This window comes from Xenopus laevis, chromosome 3L (assembly GCF_017654675.1).
Source record: "Xenopus laevis strain J_2021 chromosome 3L, Xenopus_laevis_v10.1, whole genome shotgun sequence".
Taxonomy (NCBI): Eukaryota; Metazoa; Chordata; class Amphibia; order Anura; family Pipidae; genus Xenopus; species Xenopus laevis.
The window spans coordinates 57,871,995-57,890,451 of NC_054375.1; the positions used below are offsets into that span (position 1 = coordinate 57,871,995).

At 39.2% G+C, this 18,457-nt stretch overlaps 1 protein-coding gene across 3 annotated transcripts in view; it reads left to right on the top strand.

Annotated features, from left to right (window-relative positions):
- The first annotated feature begins 2,657 nt into the window (after positions 1 to 2,657).
- Positions 2,658 to 18,457, top strand: part of LOC108711037 (cilia- and flagella-associated protein 54) — a 141,664-nt gene continuing 125,864 nt past the window's right edge. For all 3 annotated transcript variants that reach the window (XM_018252356.2, XM_018252357.2, XM_018252358.2), the window contains exons 1-6: positions 2,658 to 2,901; positions 6,216 to 6,321; positions 8,384 to 8,527; positions 8,680 to 8,851; positions 10,516 to 10,574; positions 17,796 to 17,939. In XM_018252356.2, coding sequence (XP_018107845.1) covers positions 2,747 to 2,901; positions 6,216 to 6,321; positions 8,384 to 8,527; positions 8,680 to 8,851; positions 10,516 to 10,574; positions 17,796 to 17,939 — 780 coding nt within the window. In that variant the 5' untranslated portion in view covers positions 2,658 to 2,746. The remainder of the gene's footprint in view (positions 2,902 to 6,215; positions 6,322 to 8,383; positions 8,528 to 8,679; positions 8,852 to 10,515; positions 10,575 to 17,795; positions 17,940 to 18,457) is intronic.

Here is an 18,457-nt window from a genome sequence, read left to right on the forward strand (position 1 = left end):
CAAGAAACCACAATGTAACTGCATCTCTGGCCATTGCCCTCTATCAGCTAATGTATTATTACCCTAATGTCATTGGTATAAATAAGATCTCTCCCTTAGGGGCTCCCAGCCTTATGAGGGGTTTGGAAACCCCCATACTTGTGTAGTTGCTTGTCATTCACCTGGTTATTAGAATTTCCCCCTCCAAGTAAGATACGTGAATGCACAGAGAGCATTCAGGGGGCTGGGCCTGTGTAGGATGAATAATGTAATTAGAAAGAGTTCCCTATTTACAGAGGAGGGAGAGGGTAAAGGTCGGACGGCGGTCCCCTGCCGGCCCAGTCTAACCCTGATTCAGTGACATAAGAAGGACCTACCAATGGGCCACGTTCATACACCAAACAGGCCGTACCTATATTTTTGGGCCCAGGAAACTATATGGTAAGGTTGTAATTTCTGGCCATTGCCCTCTATCTGGAATGTATTATTATTACTACTGTAATGACATTGGTGTAAATAAGATCTCTGCCTAAGGGGCTCCTGGACCTATGAAGGGTTTGGACCCGCCCATATTCCTATGTTGTTTGCCATTCACCAGATTTTTATAATTCCCCCCTCCGAGTGCAGTGAGTGAATGTGCAATGAGAATTTGAGAAGGGCCTACCAATGGGCCATGTTCATACACCAAACAGGCCATACTTATATTTTTCAGCCCATCGAAACTTCATTGTATGGTTAGTATCTCTGGTCATTGCCCTTTACCTATCACCCTCATTTTATTAATGTAAATAAGATTTTTGCCCTGGGGGCATATGACTGGTTTGCACCTCTTCTGTTGCCATATGCCATTCACCAGGTTTTTATAATCCCCCCTTAGAGTAAGATCTGTGAGCAGTCAGTGTTGTGAGAAGAGCCTACCAATGGGCCATGTTCGTACACTAAAGAGGCTGTACTTATGTTTTTTGGCGGTGCATTTCTCGTTTCTCTGATCTCCCAAAGGCAACATTGTAAATTTGACATCTCTGGCTAGTGCCCTTACAATGTTTGGGGTAGATTATTATCACCCTAATGTCAGTGGTTTTATTAAAGTGGAATTTAAGCTCTTTAAAAAGTAAACATAATTTTAAGCAATTTTAAAATATTCATCAATTAAAAAATATGTAGACTTTTCAAGATTTTTAATGGTTTGGAACAGTTCCCTAAAGGTGAACAGACCAGAGTCGGCAGCTTATTGGCCCGTGTATGGGGCCCCCCGACGGGCTTCCCCGATCGAGATCTGGCTTAAAGTCGGCCAGATCTCGATCGGATGGGACAAAAAATCCCGTCGAATCGCAGCTGCATCTGTTCGTTGATACAGTCCTGCGATCCGACCCCCATTCCCATTCGTTAGGATCCGATCGTTGGGCCCTAGGGCCCACGATCGGATCAGCCCGATATTGCCCGCCTCAGTTCCCTAAAGATGGCCATACACAGGCCGATAAAAGATTCCAACAGACCAAGTCGGCAGCTTATTGGCCTGTGTATGGGGCCCCCCGATGGGCTTCCCTGATCGAGATCTGGCCAAAAGTCGGCCAGATCTCTATCAGATGGGACGAAAAATCCGTCCGCATCTGTTCGTTGATACGGTCCCGCGATCCAACCCCCATTCCCATTCGTTAGGATTCAATCGTTGGGCCCTAGGGCGCACGATCGGATCAGCCCGATATTGCCCACCTCAAGGTGGGCATATCGGAGAGAGATCAGCTCGTTTGGCGACATCGCCAAACGAGCGGATCTCTCCGTGTATGGTCACCTTAAATCTATCCCCCTGCTCACCTGCTGATCTGTCTGACTTCCAAACCATAATTTGATAAAAAGGCACACATAACATAGAAACCCCTAATATACCCATCACAGTTACTGGTTTCTTCAAAAAGTATGAATAAATGCCATTGTCTGTGCTGAAATCCAGTTGTTTTACAATTCTTCTCTTTCTGCATCATTTGAAATCCTGGCAGGGAAGGAAAGGCTAAACAACTATGATGTTACAAATTGTAACAACTTCTCCACAGCTTACAGACAGCATGCAGGAACTACATAACCCACAATGCATTGCACCTTATTGAAATCATGTGTGCAGGGAATTGTGGGGTTTGTAGGATGCAGGCTGAGGACAGATGGCTGTTGATACAAAGTAACAGTAGTCAGCCAGCTCAGCAAAGTAGTCAGACAGATCAGCAGGAGAGCAGGGGGCTAGGCTTAGGGAACTATTCCAAATCATTAAAAATCATGAAAATAATAACTGATGTATATTGAAAAGTTGCTTTAAATTATTTTTATTTTCAAAAACTTCCACTTTTGTGGAGTTCCTTTTTAAGCAGCCAGTCTGCCACACAGTATGCATCTGAATAAACTGATTAGCCATATAAGGCGCATATAATTTATTATTTGTTATTTATATATGCGGTTACGTTTTAAAGATGTCAGAGAGCAATTTAAAGAACCCTACTCTAAAACGGCTCCGTATCCAAATAAAGGTATGTTCGTCGCAAATACTGTTGCACAGCATATGAGACATTATTCTGAGAAACCAACAGCTACGCTTCTTATAAAAAAAACGTTCGACTTGTTAAAAGCTTGTTCTGAACAATGCAACCCGCTGCGTATCAAGCCTCGTTTCGGCAAGGGAACCTTATAGACACGCGGTCTCTTAGCAACAAGCGCTATGGTGCTACAGTGTGTACACATACTGGTAACCAGTGCGCAAAGTTATCTATGATTTTACAGAATGGAGCCATTACCAGCCACCTTCTACGGACAGATAGACAGGAAGAACCCCGTAATAGCAACGTTTGAAAATGAAATTAGCCACCTGCTCGGTTTCATTAGGAAAGTGCGGAGAGCACCCTGCGGGAGCCCAGGATCCATGGACTACAGAAAAGGGTAACGCAGGGGCATCAAATCTATGCATGCATGCAGCTCATAAATCAGGAACACCAGGGAAATGGCCTGCAGAACTACAACTTTCAAGTGGCAGGTTCTGGGAGTTTTAGTTATACAACAGATGGGAGGCTAAATATTTGATCTTTTTTTTTTTAAATGAATGGGACCTTAGTAGGATTGCCACCTGTTCTGTTTTGACCCGAACAGTTCGGTTTTTGTAAGGCCTGTTAGGGTCTGAACTTTCTGTTCGGTTTTCAGCCTTATAAAACCCTAACAATAATCTGGCCAATACTGTACATAAAAAGTATTTAAATACTAAGATACTCACCTTTTTTCTTATTATTACAGGTATAAAAAAAAAGCCAATCAATCAAAAAATAAGTGTTTTTTTTTCTAAATTAGCATTGCTGTAGTTCAGAGCTTCCTGGATAGTTGATTTCTTTATAATAGATCTCATACCTGTAATTAAAGAATTGGGCTTAATCATTAAGCAGAATATAGCTAGAGATAGGGTTGCCACCTGTGTGGTTTTGAACTGGGCATCAACACTTTAAAACATTGGATAGAAATCCAGTCATTTGCATCTAAGTGATGTAATAACCCTGCCCTGGTGTCATAACTCCACCAACATCATTGTGCCCACCTCTGATGTCATCATGCCTGTTCCTACATCACTGCCCCACCCCTGATGTTATCTGCCCTGCCCCTCATGTTCGCGTTGAACCATCAGCAAAGGTGGCAACCCTAGACCTTACATAACGTCTAGCACCTGGCTGACATTGAAATTAGGATACCAATTCTGCAAGATACAAACAGTGCTGGCAAGTGCATGTTGATGGCACCCATCTCCTCCCAGGGACTCCTGCAGTTGTGTGTTCTGCTGCACCTTATAGCAACGCCATAGTATCACGGAGACCCACTCAAAATAGCATGAGATCCTATTTTGGGGTCCCTACCCAGTGTGCCCTTCTGCCTAAAATGACCATCTGGAAAATATTAGCAACCTTAGTGACAATATGCTCCTATTTTAACCTAAAGGAACAATTTTATTTTTATTCTGAATCAGTTACATCGGATACCTCCAGCAACTAGAAACCCCTAATACTTTCTTACATCTCTCCACAAGCCTTTTCCTTTGTTGGTGCTTCTTAAATTTCTTGAAAAGGCAGTTATTGTATTTTTCAGGAAATAATGAAAATATCACTGTTGGTCCTGTATTCATTTGTAAATATTAATTTTCCCTTGAAGATGGACTTTTTCTTTTTTAAATCAACATTAATTTAGGACAACTTAATCCTGCTAGTCTAGTTGCCATAGTAAGAATTATTTCAACTTCAACTTCTGTTTTTTTTTGTTTGCTGGTGTTCAGTATTGAATCCAATAATAGTTGAGGCCTGAGTAGTGTGATTTATACAGAGGCACAATGATATGCTCTTCTCTTGAAGTTATGCCCTCATTTATATAAGATAGCTTCATTGATACCACCGAATTCTGCTGCAGTTGTCCTGAAATATTCCTAGCAGGTCACTATTCTGCTTCAGGTCCTGTTCTGCAGGTCACTATATTAATTTATGTTGGAGGTTACTACCATATATGCTGATGGTGATTATAGAATATAAGCAGTGGCATAAATTTACTTTCTGGGCCCCCCTGCAAAAAATTGTTCAGTGGGATTTTTCTGTGACCTTCCTCCCTGCCGTGCCTAAAGCTGGCCATAGACGCACAGATCCTATTGTACGAATCGAGGATTTGTACGATTTTCGGATTGTGTGTGGAGAGTGCCGACATCTTTCGTCCAGCGGAGATCGGTCGTTTGGTCGATCGGACAGGTTTGATTTTGACCCGACCGATCCCGCCGCAGCCCATTGCGCATCGTAATCGGATTGTTCGGCCATGTGGCCTAACGTTCAGATTACCCCCGATATAGCCATGCTCGTTAATGGCATATCGGGAAAAGATACGCTCGTTTGCGTCTATGGCCACCTTAAGAGTAAATGAATCTGACAGCATAATGTAGTCGAGGAAGGAGGGTACTAGGGGGATTCAGGTCTTTTCTTTGCCCCCTGTCTCCCTGGGCCCCCTCTGGTCACAGGGTCTGCTGATGGTTATTTATACCTGTAAACTCCATTAGGGCAGGAATTGATGTAAACAAGTATAATCTTTCTCTAAAGTGCTGTGGAATAGCTTGGCCATATTAAAGAAAGGATAAAGGCCATCACACTTCTTCTATTTCTTCTATTTCTATATAATGATATGTACTCATATGAAGTTTATATTGCTTTGTATTGCAGGATTCCATGCTAGTCAGAACTGCTGCATACAAGTATGTCGTAACAACACAAAAAGTAGCAGTAGTTTGGATTTTCTCTGGTCCAACAGCCTGCTTTATTCCAGGAAAAAGGCCAGTTAGTAGCTGACAGCTTGATTCATTTGGTTGCAACCAGATTTAAAATAAAAGCTGACATCAAATGGATATGGAATAATTATATAACTGTCTAGTTAAAACATAGACGGCTGTGTTTTTAGGGTACAATTTTGCAGGTTTGCAATACTTGTCTCACTTATAGTTGTTTACAAATAGATATAAACTGGGACAATTTGCTTGGCTTTATGTGCCATTAGCCTAAAGCTTATATAATGGAAGGAGATTAGTAGCTGCTACTTAATGCTGTCTAGAATAGATTTAAATGGTGTCAGTACAGGAATGATAAAATACTTTTCAAATTTAAAACAATGATGCCTATTTTAGAACTATAGCGCCTTGTGTTAAATAAATTGAATGGAATTATCCACTACAAGAAGGGAATAAAGAAGTTTGTAGCAGTTATGGATAATAGTGCCCATTTGCATAGCATTTTCTGCAAGAATCCAGTCTGAGCTTTGGGTATATAGCATAAAGATTTTTTTTAATGTAGCAAATATTTGAGACCTCGCAATGAATATAATGTGAAGCACTGATCATGGCCAGTGGAGCTGGAGCTTTTTAAATGCCACTATTTGCCTTAGCCCTCAAAGAAAAAAGTGACCACAAAGTGAAGATAATTAAGAAGGTGTGGCAGTTTGTCTTAAAATTATATTTACATGAATATGCAACTTTATCAGTGTCGCCAAACCATTGCCCTGCTATTGTGAACTACATATCCCAGCATGCTCAGCCAAAAAGTCTGCCAACTCGTGTATAAAAGATAAAGCATTGTAAGAGAAAGTGCATCTGAGTGTGTATCTATCATCCAGTTTTTATATAACCACTCATTTTACATGCCTGTAATATCTTGTTTGTATGCTCACTCAATCCCTCTGCTGTTTTCTTTTAGCTCCAGCACCTTGTTTCGCATTTGGGTCAAATATAAACCTCGCCTGCCAACCTGGTATTATCAAGAAAAGCTTCTTAATGTTGGAGACAGCCTTGTTCAGATAAAAGTAAGTCAAGGTTATTTCTAGATGTAAATTACAAAAACATCATTGAAAGATTTTAGTCAGTTCTTATCATGTTTTCTAATTTTAACTTTCCATCATTATTTAGTGGGTTTGCAACACCTTTCATCATTAAGAAAGATCATTGTCTAACTGTCTAGTTGCCTTTTAATTTTTTAACACTAATTAGGGTGTTTGTAATGTTTCCATTTGCAAATGGCTAGGACTGAAATTAATTGCGGAAGTAAGGAAGTGACTGAATCACAGGGTTATTGGAGAGACCATCTCAGCAGGACTGATAAAGAGCTTAGGGGTTCTGCTGTTCAGTGATTCACTGGTGTCAATAGAGGATTATATTCCACATGAAAGTCTGACTAAATTTTTGTTTCGAGGCTGAATCATAAAGCACTCAACGACATTAGACAAATCACATCAATGACTCACTTTCCTTTAATAATTCTGATAGAGCGTGGTACATTATTAACTTTAGATACAATGTGAAGAGATTGAAAACAGGAACTGCTACATATAAGGAGATTCAGTAAATATTCAGAACCAGTGTTTTTTTACCAAATGCGGCAATAACAGTCCTCTTTTATAGATCTACAAATGTAGCATGTGAATGTTTCTTTTACAATGTAATATTGACTAGCAATAATTCCTGGTTAATCTTAATATAACGAAAAAATGAGATGTTCAATGTAGTATTAAGCTTGGCTTTTACTGGAGAATCTTCTTGCAACTATAATTAAGTTTGGGATGCCTCGTGTGAGCACTAGGCTCCCAAATGGGTAGTTCTATTAAAGGTTTATTTTCCTTTTAAAGGAGAACTAAAGCTTAAAAAAGAAGTAGAGCAGTAATATTGTACATTATGTTATGGCCAGCTGCACCAACCCAGGGCAACCACAAACCTTTAGCAGAGAAGATCTGTGCCTCAAACGGTGCCTTTAGTATCTCCCCATCTTCTCTGCTCCTTCACTGCACATATTCTCTGCTGCTGTCACCTACCAAGCTTAAAGACCAACTCACAATATAGTGTAAAAAGGATTTGGATTGTTATTAAGTGTGGATCTCTTCGATAATGACACCGTACATTTTACTGGACCTGCACCCAGGCAAGCTGGCCTGATTACACGTGAGTACCTACTTTATGTGCAGTAGTGGATATATATATAAAACATATATATAAATTTCACAGTGTAGGGCTGATGCAGATTATTGGTACATAGCAGCTCTGAAACCAATGCAGTTACTATCATAATTTAATAATCAACCTAATTTTCTGCTTGGTAATTTGCTACAACCCCTGAGTTTAGCTTCTCAACAACCGCCCAGAGCACACTGAGCATGTACAGTGTCACAGACACTCCTAACAAAATCCAAGATGGTGAGCTCCTAGGATAATATTAAAGGGCTGGATCATTACTGTTACAGAGATGCTAAACCTTTAGGCCTGTGCATTACTACTAGTTGTTTGATGTTTCACTGCAAAGTTTGTGCAAGGTAAACAAGTTCTATATATTTTGAATCTACAAATCTCAGCATTCATAGGATGTTTTATTAACGCACAGATTTGGGGAGTGGCAGTAGGAGGAGATACCTTTGCACACATCAGTGCACATATTGGCACATATAGGCCCACTTTAATAGGCTATTTCCTAACAGTGAAGTTACTAAGAACTTTTGCTTGTCAAATTACAATGTAATTAAACAAAAGAATAGAGGATCTAGTTGGATTTATGTATGTAGAGTGATAAAAAAATATGCATTTGCATTTGCATGCATTTGCAGATGTTGAGAACAAAAATTGTAGAGTCTGTGGTGAATTTAGAGCAGCCAGGATTGTCATTAAATCATCTTGCATTAAGCAGCCTTCTGATACTGGAGGGCATGGGAAACGTTTTATTGAGCATTATTGTATTAAGAACCCAGACTAGATATTGCTAATCTAAAACCCTGCATGCAATTTTGTAAAAAAAAAATGAAGGCTTGATGCTGTCACTAGATTGATAAACTGCAATTTTACAAGATTTTAATATATTTTATCTTTTTAAATGCCATTTTTCAGCAATACAAGCTAGCTCTTTTTCAATGTTATGGACGCTATCTGGAACAGTTCTGTTCAGAGGGGATAGATGAAATCACTGATGTCAAACAATTTAAATCAACATTTTTCCCAGATGGAACAGATGATAAAAATGCATCCTTGACGGTATGGTCAGTTTTGTTAGAAAAACTAAAATTATGAATGAATAATGTCCTAAGTATTCTTAATGTTATGATCAGAAAATTCCCCTAACACTTTTGCTGTGTAGTGTACTGAATATGTCTAGCATACTAATTGAAATTTCTTACATATTTTAGTTCCACGCCTTACAAGGAAGGTGCATTTGTTTATATCAGTTGGTGAAGATGAGTGATTTGAACCTTCAAAATCCAGAGTCATTGAAGAAATGTGTCAATATACTGTCTTTTCTTCAACTCATAATGCAGGTTGTCCTGCCACAGGAACAGCTCTGCTGGCTGACTTTCAATGGTATGTCTTCATGGGGCAAGCTTTGGCTGTATTCATATCTATTTACAAAACTAAATAAAAAATGTTTGAGCTTGTAAACCAGTAGACTGTATTAAGAATAATAAAAAAGTCATAAGGCTAACACTAGAAGAGCCATAAGTTGGTTAAATTGCTCCATTTATAGAAGGTACTATTTGTTAGGAATTCATCCAGAGCAAGCCTTTTTCTCTCAAAATCAGGAAAATAAGAAATTCCATTGCTTTCCCCAGACTTCCACTATTATATAAATAGTTTGCTGAGCTTATTTGAGACGTTTCCAAGTCCACTCATAAATTCCAATGCCCTTGGTGACCAAATAAAAGCAAGTGGAAGCAGATGCACCACCATGGGGGTACATGGGGAATTCCAGTCAGTGGCCTCTATAGATGCAAAAGCATGATTCTTGGACTGGGAATGGGTAGGGTTTTCGGGGCAGTGGGTGTGGTTTGGTGAGTCATTGTGAGGTTATGGGGTAAACGGATGTGGCGGACAGATCAGGGGTTGGGCCACTTTTAAGCATTGGGACCCATTTTGCTTATTGACAGATCTCTTTGCCCATTGACTCAGGTGACCATTGGGTTAATTATTGGGACCCCTGGATGGGAAGGCACTGCTAATTTAGTAGTATGGGGCACCATGATGCCTGATGGTGATTAGGGTTAGGTAAGAAAATGAGATAAAACATTCATGCCTCCTGTTCTCTCCAAACGACTGACCTGGCTAGAAGTATACATGCAGAAGGAAAATGAACAGGTGTCACACCACTAATAGCACCAAACACTAAGCACAAAGTTAAGTTCACCCTCCTAAGGCTTGTAATACTAGCCAAGCCAAAACTAAAAAATGATTGTATTATTAGATACCAACATGTTTGGTATTCCTACTTTTCAAAGCTAAGGGATGTGCTGTCATTTATCTTGTTGTTCTTTAAACAAAGAGACTTTTAACTTGCTTATATTACACTGTGATGCCAACATGTTCCCGCTTTATATAGCAATGTATGAAATGAAAGGAAAAAGTAAAGCCATAAGGTGAAACAAATTTACATTTGAAGGGGCAGTATACCCCTTATTTTAACATTAGTTCAATAAATAGGGCTTGTGATGAACATGCTTTTTGGTTATTGTACTAATTAGGAAGTATTATATATTTTTTATTATTTCTTGCACTTAACAGATTAAATTATATAATTAAAAACTAAAGTCACATTCTAGCACATCAAAAGTTCTGTTTCATTAATTTGTCCTCTGTTGGGGATCCTGCATCTGCTGTGCCGCACACAGACAATTGCCACTCAAGAGTGACCCCTGGATCCTGATGGTAGCAGATGTCCTGGATTAGCCTCCTTACCTGCTGAATTGCACCCCCTGGCTAACTGTCACTAGGTACATGCTGCTACTTCCTACCCATAGTTATGACCCTGCTGCTTAAACTATAATTTTGAGCTTGGAGCTGGGTAAAGACCAACAAGCATGTGGAACTGTTTACGTTGGTAAATATAATGCAGTTTTATTGTTTGGTCAGAGAAAAAATGTGTACAGTGCCATTTTGTTTGCAGTACTTAACTTATGTACTAAACTGTTCATTGTATTTTTCATTTCCGAGTGTTTGCATTTTACTAATGTATTTTATTTGATTTCCTTTAGGCTCAATTCATATTTACACTATATGCAGACATCTAATGGTCTTAGGATATTCATCAAAGGTAAACTAATTACGATATAATGAATAAAATCCTCTACCGAATGTTCTCTTAAAGGGCACCTATAACCTAAAAACTATTTCCCCACTGGAGGTGTGGCTAAAAGAGCACTATTATTTTTCTAAAAAGGCCCCTGTGAAAAACTCTGGGCATCACACTGGGAGTGAGATTCTGGATTGGAGGTCCATGTTGGGGCCAATGTATGTGCATAATGAGCGAGTTAGACTCATGTGTGTGACAAAGACATTGAAATAAATTTTTGAAGATTTCTCACAGTCCTGTGTGCCGTTGGAATTCCTTTGCTGTACTCTGTTGTGGGGCTGCCGAAACTCTGCCAGTGAGCACCAGGCATATTGCTGTTATCTGTTGGGTGTGCGGGATCCTGCTTTGTTCCTAGCTGTGACAAAGATAGGTCATATCTTGAAAGAAAATATAGTTAAATGGGAATTTACCACTTGACTTATACAACATATTTATGTTTTGTCAGTCTAAAATATTTTTTCATGTACCACACTGTCAATTAAAGGAGAAGGAAAGTTACAGAAGCAGTTTGTTTCCAATAAGTTAACCACAATAGTGCAAGCTATAACACTATATTTATTCTGCAGAATGCTTTACCATACTTGAATAAACAGCTCTAGAAGCTCTGTTTGTTTAGGATAACAGCTGCCATATTAGCTTGGTGTGGCATCACTGCCTGCCTGAGTCTCTCCCTGCTCACTCATAGCTCTGGGCTCAGATTACACGAGGGAGATGGGAAAGGGGGGAAAAGGGAGAGCTGACCAAACTGAGCATGCTCATGCCGTGCCTTGGAGATTAAAACTGAAAACAGGAAGTCTGATGCAGGAGCCCATGTGTACACAATAGAAGGAAAGAAATGCTGTGTATTGTTTGACAGAGGACTAAGAGCAGCATTACTCTGAGGGTTTACTAGTGTATTAATATAGACCTTTCTGATAATGCTTACTTCATTTTAGCCTTTCCTTCTCCTTTAAAGTTCACCTTCTAAACACTTTTTTCAGTTCAATTGTTTTCAGTTTCTTCCCCAGAAATAAAGAAGTTTTTTAATTTCTTTCCATTTTTTATTGTTTCCATTTTTAAGTTTAAAGTTTAATGTCCCTGTCTCTGGTGTTGAGTTTGTCAGCTCAGTAATTCAGGTGCAGACTCTAAACCAGGGATCCCCAACCTTTAGAACTCGTGAGCAACATTCAGAAGTAAAAGAAGTTGGGGAGCAACACAAGCATGAAAAATGTTCCTGGGGTGCCAAATAAGGGCTGTGATTGGCCATTTTGTAGCCCCTATGTGGATTGTCAACCTACATTGGGGCTCTGTTTGGCAGTGCACCTGGTTTTTATACAAATAAAACTTGCCTCCAAGCCTTGAATTAAAAAAAAAAGCTCCTGCTTTGAGGCCACTGGGAGCAACATCCAAGGGGTCGGAGAGCAACATGTTGCTCACGAGCTACTGGTTGGGGATCACTGCTCTAAACTGTAACAATTTTGCAACATTTAGTTTATACATTTCTCAGCAGCTTCCCTTTAGTATTAGCAACTATTGTACCAATTGAGATTCTGCTCTGCATGGACAAAGATAAGAAATGTATCAACTAAATGTATTAATTTAGAACAGTTTACAGGGTCGGTGACCTCCCCCCCACCAGAGCTGCTTTAGAAGGTGAAAATGACACTTTATACTTCAATAAAAATAAAAAATATAAAGAATCTGGAAAAGTCTTTATTTCTGGTGAACAAGCTAAATCCAACTGAACTGAAAAAAGTGTTGGAAGGTGAACAACCCCTATAAACAAAAAACTATTTTTTGATTGCATGCATTTTCACTGCCTGAGTCAATACTTTGTATAACCACCTGCAATTATAGCTGCAAGTCTTTTGTGGTAAGTATATAACACATTGGCACACTGTTCGGGCTTGAATTTGGCAAATTCTTCCAGGCAGATTTTCTCCATGTTATTCAGGTTAGTCAGATGACACTTCCATATTGAAATAGTGCCATTGGTTCTCAACTAGATTGAGATCAGGGCTTTGACTTGACCACTGCAGGACAGTCACTCTTTTGTTCTCAAGCTTTATAATTACTTAAGAGTTGTATTTGGGATCATTGTTCTGGGAGAAATTAATTTTAGCAGAATAAAACAGGTTCATTTGCAGTATTTTTACCTGTATTTTGCACCATCCATTCTTCCTTATATTTTAACAAAATGCCTAGAGCCTACTGATAAAAAGTATCACTGTACAAATCCTCCCCTTTATAAAAAAAATATCTCCCCATCACTTGTATGAAAACATCTTTCAAGCTTGGGTGCTCTCACTGGTCAGAAAATTGTCTCTTGGGAGTGCAGCATTTCGAGGTTGTGGAATCCTATACTCAACTAAATGAACCAGAGTCTTAGACAGTTCGAAAAAGTATAACCTTTGTGACTACCATTTCGTTTATTAGTGCATCAGAGATGCAAGTACAACATATCACTGTTTTTAAAAGGCAAGTTGTTTAAACTACAGATTAAATGGGAAAGTGTTCTGTGCATCCAAAGGTCATATAATCATTTGCTTAGACACTAATATGACTGTAGGAATATGGCTGTTACTTAAATATCCCAAGTTTTTCTTTGATCTCCTGCACTAAAATATAATTAAATAAGAGGCTTTTGGCATAGACTCCAGATTACTCAATGCCTGAACTTTGATACATTTGAACAATTTAGGGTAAGGCCAGACGAGGAGATTCGGGGAGATTTTTTATCGCCACGTCTTTTGCGCAACTATCTTGTCATCGTGCCAAATTTTAGGCACCCCCAAATGATTGTATTGACTTACCTGAAACCCGGGCTGGTGCGCCTGTCGACATTTGGCACCCCCAAGTGGACAAAGTCTTTCCTTCTCCTTTAAAAGGCAATTCACCTTCATTAGCAAAACTGTAACAACACATAAAATCTAACCCTAAAACCCCCAGAAATATGTTCAAACTTTCCATAACCTGCCAAAGTTTGTAAAGGGGATGTGGTATATAGGGGTTATGGCCATAAAATGGGCGTGGTTTAAAAAATGTCTCCAGACTACGTGTGATCTTTTTGGCTTCTTTCTATTTTTTTAAATGTTGGGAGGTATGCTATAGGCTCTATGCAATAGCATTGTTTGCTATCAAAAAAAAATTGCCATGGATTGTATACTGGGTCTGGGCATATGGGGGCAAATTGACTTACCTTCGAAGTTGTTCCAGGGTTGGCTTCGCTGCACTTCGCCAGGCGAAGTTTCGCTAGCTCAGGGAGGCGAAACGTAGGGAAGTTGCGCTAGCGTTAATTCATCAAGCAAAGCGAAATTACTAATTTGCATATGGAGCCATGTTAAAGTACAATGGACGTATATGTAGCAGCAAATACATTACACTACACAAGCCTGGGAAACCTTCATAAAATAAAATAGAGTTGTTATTTTGCCCTATACATGTGCCCACTGTATAGTTTTGGTGCCATATGTTAGGAAATATAGGAGGGAAGGAGGGTACCCCCAAAAAAATTTACAATCTTTTTCAGCCTATCACCCTTAAAAAAGTAAAAGACGCCAGCATTTTTTGGGACTTATGTAAACTTTTTTTAAAGCAAGCCCTATCTACTCTATTGCACTTCGCCTGGTCTGAGGCGGCGAAGGCAAGTCTGGCGCAAGAGGTAACGTTCAGTAAAATGCGCAAGTTGGTGAATTAGCATAGTTACGTCCCTTCGCCATGGTGCAACTTCACCTGGCGTAAGGGTGCGAAGTAGCACTAAAGTAGGTCCACTGAGCTAGAGAATTTAAACCCGGCGCCCGTTAGTAAATCAGCGAAGTAACAAAATGACGTCAGCGTTAGCCACTTCGCCCTTTAGTAAATTTGACCCATGGTGTTTCCTCAGCTACAGTGTTTGACATGGGCATTGAAGCTTTTATGAGGATGCCTATCATATATTTCTCACACATATGGCTACACCCAAAGGGCACCAACAGACATCTTTCACATAGAGGTTAAATGCTGCATCAAAGTCTGACCTATGCCTAATAAATCTCTAAACATTTTATCTTAATATCTAACAAAGTAGAATGAGTATTACTTTAACTTCAAAAGTTTTCATATAAAATTGATTTGTCCATATACAAATCTGTATGTCTTGTTTTTATATTTAGAAAGAGATGCACAAATGCATGTTTCATAGCATGTTTTTATTGATCTAAATGCTAAAAAAAGTAAAATAAATGTCTTGTAAAACAGTGACCTCTAGTGGATGCTGCTGAGTTTAACACTGATGTATAGTGAGGTTGTGGCATATTTTGCTGATTACACTATAACATCTGGTATTATGTATGCTTGGTTATGTTTCTATTATAAGCATATATCACCCATAGATAGGGTTGCCACCTGGCTGGAAAAATGATCCCAATGTTATTAAAAACAGATAAATATATAGGAAGGCCAGTATTTTTTTCCAGAAAAGATGGCAAGCCTACCCATAGATTTTGATGGATTTCCCAGGAGATCAGACTATGCCACAGCATAAATTGTCTGTCAGATGCTTACAGTGCAATTTCAGCTTCTACACACTAAAATGCCTTCCATGCATGGGACCTGCAATTGCAGAATGCAGCTACAAAGGGTAAAAACTAAGTGTGCGCTGATTCTAGGATTTGCCTGAATTCAGGCAATCCTTTTTTAGCCAAAACCAAACTGTACCTATGGAATCAGCAGAATTTAAGGCAGGGACACACAGCCTGTTGTCAGCTGCTGATCAGCGTCTGTTGTCAGCCTGAATAACACTGGTTACCCTGGTTACCAGGCAGTAACCAATCAGAGGCTTGAGGAGGGCCACATGTATCATATCTGTTGCTTTTGAATCTGAGCTGAATGCTGAGGATCAATTACAAACTTACTGAACAGAAATGTACCATGTGGCCCCCCATCAAGTCGCTGACTAACTCAGAGTTATAGAGCTGAAAAGCAGGAAGTTGGATTCTGGCTGTTTTATTAGACATCTGTTCACTCCAGCCTTTATATATTACATTTTTGGCTAACTAACTATATTAGAATTTTTTTTATTGTGCACAGCCTATCTATTTACACAGTTTTTATTTTCACACTGAACTGTTCTTTTAAGGTAGCCATAGACGCACAGATAATATTGTACGAAACAAATTTTCGTCCGATATATATCGGTCGGCTCGTCGATCGGGCTGGACGGAAAATTTGAAGGGACCCAAACATCGGCCATTGTTAGTACTGAATCGTTAGATACAGGTAGAATTCTATTGTTTCTTCCCGTATATCTACCTGTATATCTGACGATTCAGCTCCACACATGTGCATTGACACAAACGATCTTTCTTGGAAAGATCTTTTCCAAGAAAGATCGTAATTCTTACGTCTATGGCCACCTTAAGTGTTTGTTCAGATCTCAAAGAAAAACATATAAGGTGGCGATGTAACATGTAACAATTAGGATCTTTCCCGCAACCATTGGGAAAGGTCGCTCATTTTCTTTACAAATGTTAAGAGCAGAATGGCTGGATATGCAGGTAGAAACAATAGAATTCTACCTCTATCTGATGATTCAGCAGTATCCCTTGGCCGATGGTCGGGCACCTTCAAAGGCACCCAATAACAATTTTCCATCGTATCTGATCACTGAGGTGACTGATTTTCAAGGCATTTTCCAATGTTGGTCGCTTCGTCTCCCACCATACATGCTTCAAATAACGTAAGATAATATTGGTGCTTTAGTGTAGCCAATGGGAAAGGTTTATGTTCTTTTTCAAATTGTAGTTATTCTAGAAAACACAAAGCATGGGTATTTTTAATTTTAATTTGAGGCTTTAAATTGTTTGACAACAGGAATACCATAAAAATGAATATATAATTATTTAAGGTGTATGAAAAAAATTGTGATCTTAACTTTCTTTGTTTTATGGTTGCTGGAACATATTAACACATGCTGTGAAACTAAATCTTTACAAATCCCTTATTGATAGATCTGTATGAATAACCAAAGTTGGTTCTGGGATTCAGCTGAATCCAAGCACTTTTTACAGCCCTGTGTAAGTGCTTAAACCAAATTTGAACCCTAAGGGTGGTGGCAGACGTGTAGATTCGGGGCAACTAATCTCCCTGAAAAGCCTTCCTGCTGGCAAAAATGTGAATTGCCAGCGGGATGGCATGAGCATGCTGTTAGGGACACTTTCAGGAGTAATGAAATATGGGGGGGGTGAAGCATGGAGTGGGGACTATCTAGGGTAGTAGATGGGGCTTTTCTTATCGGGGGGTTTAGTTCTTCTTTAAAGGAGAACTAAAGCTTAACTAAAGAAATAGTCTAGAAATGTTTTACATTATGTTTTGGGTTTCTGTACCAGCCCAAAGTAACCACAGCCCTTTAGCAGGGAAGATGCGTGTCTCTGATGATGCCCCAGTAGCTCCCTATCTTCTTTTCTGTTGATTCACTGCACTTGCTCTGTGCTGCTGTCACTTACTGAGCTTAGGAACCAACTCAAAATATACACATAGAATATACATGTCACAATAAAAGGCTGATTATTAATTAGATAATTACTAGATGGCAGCACAGACACCAGTGCAACTAGCATCAGAATTTAATAATCAGTCTTGTAGCATCAACTTATATTACAGGCTAACCTTACAGTGCTGTACAATATGTTGGCACTCTAAAAATACATGTTAATAATAATAAAATAATAAGCTTATTTTCTGCTTGATAATTTGTGACAGCCCCTAGGCTTAGCTTCTCAGAAGCTGCTCAGAGCCCACTGAGCATGTGAGTGTCACAGACACTTTACAAGGTGGTAACCCGCTGTGACAAGTTTGAAGTCCTGGATCATTGCTGCTATTGAGAAGCTAAAACTTTAGACTGGTGCAATAAGTTCAGTATATAAAATATGGAGTTTTTAGCCATATTATTTTTTAGAGTTTCGTTTCCTTGTAATGGGGATGGGTTCTCACTTAATAATAATGTCTGTCTGTCATGAAACCTTTATATAGCCACATAGTCCACCCTTATGGTGATTTCTTATAATGCAATATTGTCACACAAAAATTGTACAAAAACCAAAGGAACATAAAAGGCTATTTAAAATTAGCTTATTAAACATTCACTATTATTGGTGACTTAATATATACCACATTATTCCTAACAATATAGTGCCAAAAATCATTCAGGTATGATTTTTTTTTCAGGCACTTGAGTACCTTTTGTGGGCCAGTGTATGCATGGAATCTTCAGTTCCACTTCTATCTGTCCATTACTTGACATGGAGAGCAACACTGTACACTGCTGTTTGCCAGTGCTATTATGACTGCCAAGCAGGTGTGCATGGAGAGGTATGTACAAAACTAAATAGAATTTTTTCCATTGACTGTAACATGACAGAGGGCATCTCTGGTTTAACCCTCCTGCTGTGTGAAAGGTCAAGAAATATCCTAATTCATCCCCATTCGCCCCACCCTGTGACTGTTAGGACGTACACTGTACCATTTGCTTATTTGGCTAAGACCCACCTGGTTGTGCAATATTGTGTTAATACAATTGTTTGGCCCTAGCAAAGTCTGAACGAGGACCACATCAATAAACCAATGCAGTCCTCGATTTAAAAATTAAGCCTGTCTGATCAAGATCTGAATGATTTCAGCCAGATAAGCTGCTCAATTGGTCTAAAGGACCTGAATCAGGAGCTTAAATCTGCCTAGTATGGCCACCTTAAGTGTCACATAGCGGAGGTTCTGACTGTGTTACTGGATATATTAATATTTGGGCTTGGGTTATCAAAGGTACACAGAAGGGAAATGTCAACTGGAGAAAAAAGTAGTTGCAGCTGTGATCTGTCATGTCAGAACTCATT